Source organism: Gadus morhua, chromosome 22 (assembly GCF_902167405.1).
Source record: "Gadus morhua chromosome 22, gadMor3.0, whole genome shotgun sequence".
In the NCBI taxonomy this organism is placed as follows: Eukaryota; Metazoa; Chordata; class Actinopteri; order Gadiformes; family Gadidae; genus Gadus; species Gadus morhua.
In genome coordinates this window covers 9,265,029-9,275,211 of record NC_044069.1, presented here as the reverse complement: position 1 = coordinate 9,275,211, position 10,183 = coordinate 9,265,029, and the positions used below count along the sequence as shown (strand labels likewise).

At 40.0% G+C, this 10,183-nt stretch overlaps 1 protein-coding gene and 1 long non-coding RNA gene across 2 annotated transcripts; both read left to right on the top strand.

Annotated features, from left to right (window-relative positions):
• Positions 1 to 3,965: 3,965 nt before the first annotated feature.
• Positions 3,966 to 7,505, top strand: LOC115536058 (mucin-5AC-like). The gene is made up of 9 exons (XM_030347716.1): positions 3,966 to 4,062; positions 4,421 to 4,485; positions 4,802 to 4,971; positions 5,125 to 5,294; positions 5,653 to 5,717; positions 6,045 to 6,214; positions 6,368 to 6,537; positions 6,896 to 6,960; positions 7,277 to 7,505. The coding sequence occupies exons 1-9, from the start codon at positions 4,018 to 4,020 to the stop codon at positions 7,503 to 7,505; spliced, it is 1,149 nt and encodes a 382-aa protein (XP_030203576.1). The 5' UTR covers positions 3,966 to 4,017.
• A 97-nt stretch (positions 7,506 to 7,602) lies between these two features.
• Positions 7,603 to 10,133, top strand: LOC115536335 (uncharacterized). The gene is made up of 7 exons (XR_003974637.1): positions 7,603 to 7,769; positions 8,128 to 8,192; positions 8,520 to 8,689; positions 8,843 to 9,012; positions 9,371 to 9,435; positions 9,763 to 9,932; positions 10,086 to 10,133. It is a non-coding gene; the product is annotated as an uncharacterized LOC115536335 (long non-coding RNA).
• Positions 10,134 to 10,183: the final 50 nt, after the last annotated feature.

Here is a 10,183-nt window from a genome sequence, read left to right as displayed (position 1 = left end):
TAAAATTGTGTATGCTGTTCCCATAGTGCGATGCGATCTTCCGGGAGGCCTATGGGTCGATTTTCATCACCACTCTTGTCCTTGGATTCAGGTAAATGATCCTTCTTAAATGACCAAATTTTCCAGTTGAATGTAGGTCCTGTTGACAAGTTTCAATCATTGTTCTTAATTTCTGAAAAGTAGCAATTGTACCGATGTAGTTTAGGGTTAATCACAATGCACAATGATAAAGGCTAATTGAAACGATTTAAACGATAATATTCAGATCCAGGCACCATAGGGTCAAAGAATAAGTTCTGTTGCATGCATTATAAGCTAAACATGATGGTATATGTTCCCGAACTGTAAGCTAGAGCATCAAGCTTTCAAGTTGATTTCAAGTTGAATGGTCTCATAATGATGGCAATCTGTTTTTCAGCCCGTCCATCGATGGAAACACTACAATAGAGGTGGAGCTTGTTTTCAATAACACAGCATCACCTGAAGTGACCGTTTCAACTGCCGATGTACTGGAGACCATGACGACGGCAGCAACCAACACCTCTGCTGGCGGATTCTCCTTTGATCCTGAATCTATTGTTGTCACAGGTATGGTCACACTATTTGATCCAATGATAAAAGTAACAGGACTTTGCTCATAACAAATAATTTGTCGTTCAAGTATCGCTTTTCCCTGATTCGTGCGCTTATGCATGTACAAATACATAGTTACTTACAAGTGACATGTTCCTTCTCAGAAACGCCAACCTCAACGACTACAAGTCCCAGCCCAACAAGTGCTTCTACAAATGGCTCGCTGAACACAACAGCTGCACCTTCATCGAATACATTTGGTTAGTAGTTTTTTTATTACATAACTTCATCGTAACTAGAAACTGTATGCTTGATGGAGATATATGCGCAAGCAGACACTTACCAACGCTCATGCACGTGTACACACACACAAACACACACTTATTCCTGGACGAAGAGTGGCCATACTAGTAATGATTTACTTTCCTTGTGCTGCAAGCCCACAGCTGATTCGAAGAGAAATTATGAAGCTGATCCTGTGTTGTTTTAGCTGGCATGCTTTCTGAAACGAATGCGAAAGCATTTTACACATACAAAGTTTGACTGTTTTTCAAAAGTTTTGTATTGTACTGTTGTGTTTGTTGACAACACATTATCTCCCCTAATCCTGATAAGTTATCCATTTGTTTTACATGAAACCATGTTGGCTCCCATTTGCGTGACCCCATTTGTATAGACTTATCCCTTAGCTCTTACAGTACTTTGAGTCTACTTCTTTCCTTTCACATCCTTTATTTATGGTGCCACGTTGCCAAATAATATGCATATAAATATATCTAGAATATTATAGTTAAATATTATATTTATTATGCTATGTCTTGCTGGTAAAATCGGTGTAAAGTTGATAGTCATTAGCGTATGTTTGCAACATTCTACCAAGTACAGTGACCCATTGATATCAATGTATCGCTTTGCTGTTTGTATTCAATACATCGAATACACAAGGCATAAATGAAGCACTGGAATCGATGGTTCAGGTGTAAAGGTCTATTCATTTTGGTGCCTATATGTTGATTTCAAACAATAGGAATCCCAGCAGGGCTTAAATAATTTCAATTGATTGTGGAGCAATTGTGTCCTCTGCTGGAAGGTTGCGCCAGCGATCCCCCATTGTGCTGCTTGGGGTTAAATAGCAGCTGCTTTAGGGGCTGCTACTGTGACGTGGCTTGTCTTCGATTCCGCGACTGCTGCAGTGACTTCAACGCCACTTGCATTACAGGTAAAACATCGTTTTTATTGTACAAGACAGACATTTCTGTTACATTTACAGAGGGAAAGACAGAAGGGTGACGGCTGTGCCATTTCTGACAAATTACACTCAATTAACAGCATTGAGTGTTTTTCCTTTTCAGGATTCCCAACAAGTCAACCCTCTAATTTCACCAACACAACCTCAACCAACGAAACAACTTTCCCTATTCTTTCCTTTTCAGGTATTATATACAATTGTTTTTAATTTCAAACCTTTCATTAAAAAATATATATTTAGTTATATAGCAAGTTATATTTTAACTTGCAAGTCTATAATAATTATATAATAAATAATTCATATTTGGAATAGAGGGGAAAGTAAATACAATAATCATTGGCCGTGAATAACAAAAATAGAGTTACATTTATTTTTTGCATTGTTAATTAGGTACTTCTAATTAGTTAATTAGGTTTATTATCATTATGCCGCTATTCCATAGATCTGTGAAATTGTAAGATGTATACTTTCTGTCGAATATTAGCAAGAAGGGCAGTAATTATTCCCATTGGATATAAAGCTTTGTACTGATTTCCTTGTAACTTTGCGTTTGTGGTCTTCAGGGAACTGTTCTGCAAACTCTTCCATGTGTTGCTCAGGCGAAAATCCATCTTGTTTCAATGGTTGCTTCTGTGACGAATCATGTGCTTCACGACCGATCCCTGACTGCTGCCCAGACTACAACGACGCCTGCATGATAGGTAAGCTGCCATTAGTTAACAAAAAATATTTTTGGAATATATATTGAATTAATATAGCTAACATCAAACCTCAAATCAATGGGTATATTTCATCAAAAGAATCACATTCTATTGGAACATGAAATTAATGGCAAATGCTCCGTTGTGGCTGATTGCATGTCATGGAGCTCAAGATGTTAATAGCGTGAAGGGAAGTTGTAACTATATATGTAGGGCCTATCTATATCTATATATAAAATGAAACGGCACAAAACAACTCTCTCTACGGTCTCTCCAGAAACCGTCCCCACAACTCCACCAGGTAGGCCTACCACAACTATCTCAAAGGGAAAGCTCATCCATGTTCAAGCATATTTTCACGCTTTAGATGTAGGGATCCGGAAAATTTATTGACAATTGAAAAACAATTTGGACATTTTGTACGCTCAAAAAAGCGTATCCGCAATTATAAATTCATCATATTCGGTGCATTGTAGGATCCTAAAGGAATTTGTAATGGAAATAATTTGCTATCATAACCAGGACTACATTCACTACAAGTGCACGACCAACACAGAAACAAACATGGAGGAGCGTAAAACAGAACGGATGTCCAGCAACAGTCTGAGGCAGACCAGAGTCAAAAGATGCTATATTTTGAAAGAAAGAAAGAGTCTTTAGTGTGCAGATATGTGAAGCTCGTTCTGGACAGCCGTTGATTTAGATTATCATGTCCGAGAAAGAGTAGGGCTTCTCATTATAACGCTACGGTGTATGTGGATGTGTGGGGCTCCGTCTGAGCAGCGGTTTATTCTGATGTCCGTGTCCAAATGAGGGTTTAGCTCACAATCGCATGGTGTGTGGCGCAATTTATATACAACATCGGTCATTATATCACTCATACACAACGACAATACTAAAAAAGTTCCACAAAGTTGCCATGGGTCATAACACGCCCCCATCCTTCCTAGAACGCTCAGCTCAAAACAATTTTTTTTTTTTTTATATTTTATCGTATAACTTACGTGTGCGAATTCAAGCTGAAACAGTGGGTTCAGACACACGTTACCAGACCTGTGGACGTCTTGGCTATGCGCGGGAATTACCCTTGTTTTTGCGGCCTTGAGCGTCTGAGTTTCTCGAACACCCGGGCTGCTGGTATCTCTAGAATTGATACGCGAAAGAATGGCTCCTTGTATGAGCCGCACGCCTCTCTAGGCTCCTCACATGAGAGGGACGCCTCTCTAGTCACCAAGGACATAAGTGGCCTGTTAGTATGAATGTGTGAATGCATGTCACACCTATGATAAAAGTAACAGGACTTTGCTCATAACTAATAACATTTTGCTCAAGTATGTCGCTTTTCCCTGATTCTTGTGCTATGCATGTACAAATACATAGTTACAATTTACATGTTCCTTCTCAGAAACGCCAACTCCAACGACAGCACCTACTGTGTCTTTCACGGTAGAGGCTACACTATCAAAGCCTTTCACTGCAGAGTTAACAAACCAAATGACTGCAGAGTTTCAAGAACTGCAAACAACTGTTGTGACATCTGTAAGTTGATATCATTTCAAACTTGAAGTCTTTCACGTTGCCCTCTTTTGCCTCTCGTCCTTCGATAACCTTGCGATGCATTCCATATTACTTGATTCGTTCAGCGTGTTTGCCATATTTGTCGTTGTGGTTTGCTTTCATCTGGTGAAACCTTTTACATGTGTGGCCTCATGAGCGGTAATGCACACAGCACTACACTAGATAATTCCAAAAACCTTTACAGGGTTTATTTGGATTTCATACAGTCGTGAATTGAGACGTCATTTTACGAACCTTTAACTTCAGAGGGATTTGCATTGATTGCATTCATTTTTAAGGGGTTGTCCATCTTTTAAAATTGTGTATGCTGTTCCCATAGTGCGATGCGATCTTCCAGGAGGCCTATGGGTCGGTTTTCATCACCACTCTTGTCCTTGGATTCAGGTAAATGATCCTTCTTAAATAACCAAATTTTCCATATGAATATAGGTCCTGTTGACAAATTTCAATCATTGTTCTTAATTTCTGAAAAGTAGCAATTGTACCGATGTAGTTTAGGGTTAATCACAACGCACAATGATAAAGGCTGATTGAAACGATCTAAACGATAATATTAAGATCCAGGCACCATAGGGTCAAAGAATAAGTTCTGTTGTATGCATTATAAGCTAAACATGATGGTATATGTTCCCCAACTGTAAGCTAGAGCATCAAGCTTTCAAGTTGAATGGTCTCATAATGATGGCAATCTGTTTTTCAGCCCGTCCATCGATGGAAACACTACAATAGAGGTGGAGCTTGTTTTCAATAACACAGCATCACCTGAAGTGACCGTTTCAACTGCCGCTGTACTGGAGACCATGACGACGGCAGCAACCAACACCTCCGCTGGCGGATTCTCCTTTGATCCTGAATCTATTGTTGTCACAGGTATGGTCACATTTTCCATATTTCATCCAATGATAAAAGTAACAGCACTTTGCTCGTAACCAATAACTTGTTGCTCAAGTATGTGGCTTTTCCCTGATTCTTGCGCTTATGCATGTACAAATACATAGTTACAAGTGACATGTTCCTTCTCAGAAACGCCAACCTCAACGACAGCACCAACAACAACTACGGCAACTCAAGAACCCTCAGTTCCTACTGTGTCTTTCACGGTAGAGGCTACACTATCAAAGCCTTTCACTGCAGAGTTAACAAACCAAACGACTGCAGAGTTTCAAGAACTGCAAACAACTGTTGTGACATCTGTAAGTTGATATCATTTCAAACTTGAAGTCTTTCACGTTGCCCTCTTTTGCCTCTCGTCCTTCGATAACCTTGCGATGCATTCCATATTACTTGATTCGTTCAGCGTGTTTGCCATATTTGTCGTTCTGGTTTGCTTTCATCTGGTGAAACCTTTTACATGTCTGGCCTCATGAGCGGTAATGCACACGGCACTACACTAGATAATTCCAAAAACCTTTACAGGGTTTATTTGGATTTCATACAGTCGTGAATTGAGACGTCATTTTACGAACCTTTAACTTCAGAGGGATTTGCTTTCATTGCATTCATTTTTAAGGGGTTGTCCATTTTTTAAAATTGTGTATGCTGTTCCCATAGTGCGATGCGATCTTCCAGGAGGCCTATGGGTCGGTTTTCATCACCACTCTTGTCCTTGGATTCAGGTAAATGATCCTTCTTAAATAACCAAATTTTCCATATGAATATAGGTCCTGTTGACAAATTTCAATCATTGTTCTTAATTTCTGAAAAGTAGCAATTGTACCGATGTAGTTTAGGGTTAATCACAACGCACAATGATAAAGGCTAATTGAAACAATCTAAACGATAATATTAAGATCCAGGCACCATAGGGTCAAAGAATAAGTTCTGTTGCATGCATTATAAGCTAAACATGATGGTATATGTTCCCCAACTGTAAGCTAGAGCATCAAGCTTTCAAGTTGATTTCAAGTTGAATGGTCTCATAATGATGGCAATCTGTTTTTCAGCCCGTCCATCGATGGAAACACTACAATAGAGGTGGAGCTTGTTTTCAATAACACAGCATCACCCGAAGTGACCGTTTCAACTGCCGATGTACTGGAGACCATGACGACGGCAGCAACCAACACCTCCGCTGGCGGATTCTCCTTTGATCCTGAATCTATTGTTGTCACAGGTATGGTCACATTTTCCATATTTCATCCAATGATAAAAGTAACAGCACTTTGCTCGTAACCAATAACTTGTTGCTCAAGTATGTGGCTTTTCCCTGATTCTTGCGCTTATGCATGTACAAATACATAGTTACAAGTGACGTGTTCTTTCTCAGAAACGCCAACCTCAACGACAGCACCAACAACAACTACGGCAACTCCAGAACCCTCAGTTCCTACTGTGTCTTTCACGGTAGAGGCTACACTATCAAAGCCTTTCACTGCAGAGTTAACAAACCAAACGACTGCAGAGTTTCAAGAACTGCAAACAACTGTTGTGACATCTGTAAGTTGATATCATTTCAAACTTGAAGTCTTTCACGTTGCCCTCTTTTGCCTCTCGTCCTTCGATAACCTTGCGATGCATTCCATATTACTTGATTCGTTCAGCGTGTTTGCCATATTTGTCGTTGTGGTTTGCTTTCATCTGGTGAAACCTTTTACATGTCTGACCTCATGAGCGGTAATGCACACAGCACTACACTAGATAATTCCAACAACCTTTACAGGGTTTATTTGGATTTCATACAGTCGTGAATTGAGACGTCATTTTACGAACCTTTAACTTCAGAGGGATTTGCATTGATTGCATTCATTTTTAAGGGGTTGTCCATCTTTTAAAATTGTGTATGCTGTTCCCATAGTGCGATGCGATCTTCCAGGAGGCCTATGGGTCGGTTTTCATCACCACTCTTGTCCTTGGATTCAGGTAAATGATCCTTCTTAAATAACCAAATTTTCCATATGAATATAGGTCCTGTTGACAAATTTCAATCATTGTTCTTAATTTCTGAAAAGTAGCAATTGTACTGATGTAGTTTAGGGTTAATCACAACGCACCATGATAAAGGCTGATTGAAACGATCTAAACGATAATATTAAGATCCAGGCACCATAGGGTCAAAGAATAAGTTCTGTTGTATGCATTATAAGCTAAACATGATGGTATATGTTCCCCAACTGTAAGCTAGAGCATCAAGCTTTCAAGTTGAATGGTCTCATAATGATGGCAATCTGTTTTTCAGCCCGTCCATCGATGGAAACACTACAATAGAGGTGGAGCTTGTTTTCAATAACACAGCATCACCTGAAGTGACCGTTTCAACTGCCGCTGTACTGGAGACCATGACGACGGCAGCAACCAACACCTCCGCTGGCGGATTCTCCTTTGATCCTGAATCTCTTGTTGTCACAGGTATGGTCACATTTTCCATATTTCATCCAATGATAAAAGTAACAGCACTTTGCTCGTAACCAATAACTTGTTGCTCAAGTATGTGGCTTTTCCCTGATTCTTGCGCTTATGCATGTACAAATACATAGTTACAAGTGACATGTTCCTTCTCAGAAACGCCAACCTCAACGACAGCACCAACAACAACTACGGCAACTCAAGAACCCTCAGTTCCTACTGTGTCTTTCACGGTAGAGGCTACACTATCAAAGCCTTTCACTGCAGAGTTAACAAACCAAACGACTGCAGAGTTTCAAGAACTGCAAACAACTGTTGTGACATCTGTAAGTTGATATCATTTCAAACTTGAAGTCTTTCACGTTGCCCTCTTTTGCCTCTCGTCCTTCGATAACCTTGCGATGCATTCCATATTACTTGATTCGTTCAGCGTGTTTGCCATATTTGTCGTTCTGGTTTGCTTTCATCTGGTGAAACCTTTTACATGTCTGGCCTCATGAGCGGTAATGCACACGGCACTACACTAGATAATTCCAAAAACCTTTACAGGGTTTATTTGGATTTCATACAGTCGTGAATTGAGACGTCATTTTACGAACCTTTAACTTCAGAGGGATTTGCATTCATTGCATTCATTTTTAAGGGGTTGTCCATCTTTTAAAATTGTGTATGCTGTTCCCATAGTGCGATGCGATCTTCCAGGAGGCCTATGGGTCGGTTTTCATCACCACTCTTGTCCTTGGATTCAGGTAAATGATCCTTCTTAAATAACCAAATTTTCCATATGAATATAGGTCCTGTTGACAAATTTCAATCATTGTTCTTAATTTCTGAAAAGTAGCAATTGTACCGATGTAGTTTAGGGTTAATCACAACGCACAATGATAAAGGCTAATTGAAACAATCTAAACGATAATATTAAGATCCAGGCACCATAGGGTCAAAGAATAAGTTCTGTTGCATGCATTATAAGCTAAACATGATGGTATATGTTCCCCAACTGTAAGCTAGAGCATCAAGCTTTCAAGTTGATTTCAAGTTGAATGGTCTCATAATGATGGCAATCTGTTTTTCAGCCCGTCCATCGATGGAAACACTACAATAGAGGTGGAGCTTGTTTTCAATAACACAGCATCACCCGAAGTGACCGTTTCAACTGCCGATGTACTGGAGACCATGACGACGGCAGCAACCAACACCTCCGCTGGCGGATTCTCCTTTGATCCTGAATCTATTGTTGTCACAGGTATGGTCACATTTTCCATATTTCATCCAATGATAAAAGTAACAGCACTTTGCTCGTAACCAATAACTTGTTGCTCAAGTATGTGGCTTTTCCCTGATTCTTGCGCTTATGCATGTACAAATACATAGTTACAAGTGACATGTTCCTTCTCAGAAACGCCAACCTCAACGACAGCACCAACAACAACTACGGCAACTCCAGAACCCTTAGTTCCTACTGTGTCTTTCACGGTAGAGGCTACACTATCAAAGCCTTTCACTGCAGAGTTAACAAACCAAACGACTGCAGAGTTTCAAGAACTGCAAACAACTGTTGTGACATCTGTAAGTTGATATCATTTCAAACTTGAAGTCTTTCACGTTGCCCTCTTTTGCCTCTCGTCCTTCGATAACCTTGCGATGCATTCCATATTACTTGATTCGTTCAGCGTGTTTGCCATATTTGTCGTTGTGGTTTGCTTTCATCTGGTGAAACCTTTTACATGTCTGGCCTCATGAGCGGTAATGCACACAGCACTACACTAGATAATTCCAACAACCTTTACAGGGTTTATTTGGATTTCATACAGTCGTGAATTGAGACGTCATTTTACGAACCTTTAACTTCAGAGGGATTTGCATTCATTGCATTCATTTTTAAGGGGTTGTCCATCTTTTAAAATTGTGTATGCTGTTCCCATAGTGCGATGCGATCTTCCAGGAGGCCTATGGGTCGGTTTTCATCACCACTCTTGTCCTTGGATTCAGGTAAATGATCCTTCTTAAATAACCAAATTTTCCATATGAATATAGGTCCTGTTGACAAATTTCAATCATTGTTCTTAATTTCTGAAAAGTAGCAATTGTACCGATGTAGTTTAGGGTTAATCACAACGCACAATGATAAAGGCTAATTGAAACAATCTAAACGATAATATTAAGATCCAGGCACCATAGGGTCAAAGAATAAGTTCTGTTGCATGCATTATAAGCTAAACATGATGGTATATGTTCCCCAACTGTAAGCTAGAGCATCAAGCTTTCAAGTTGATTTCAAGTTGAATGGTCTCATAATGATGGCAATCTGTTTTTCAGCCCGTCCATCGATGGAAACACTACAATAGAGGTGGAGCTTGTTTTCAATAACACAGCATCACCCGAAGTGACCGTTTCAACTGCCGATGTACTGGAGACCATGACGACGGCAGCAACCAACACCTCCGCTGGCGGATTCTCCTTTGATCCTGAATCTATTGTTGTCACAGGTATGGTCACATTTTCCATATTTCATCCAATGATAAAAGTAACAGCACTTTGCTCGTAACCAATAACTTGTTGCTCAAGTATGTGGCTTTTCCCTGATTCTTGCGCTTATGCATGTACAAATACATAGTTACAAGTGACATGTTCCTTCTCAGAAACGCCAACCTCAACGACAGCACCAACAACAACTACGGCAACTCCAGAACCCTCAGTTCCTACTGTGTCTTTCACGGTAGAGGCTACACTATCAAAG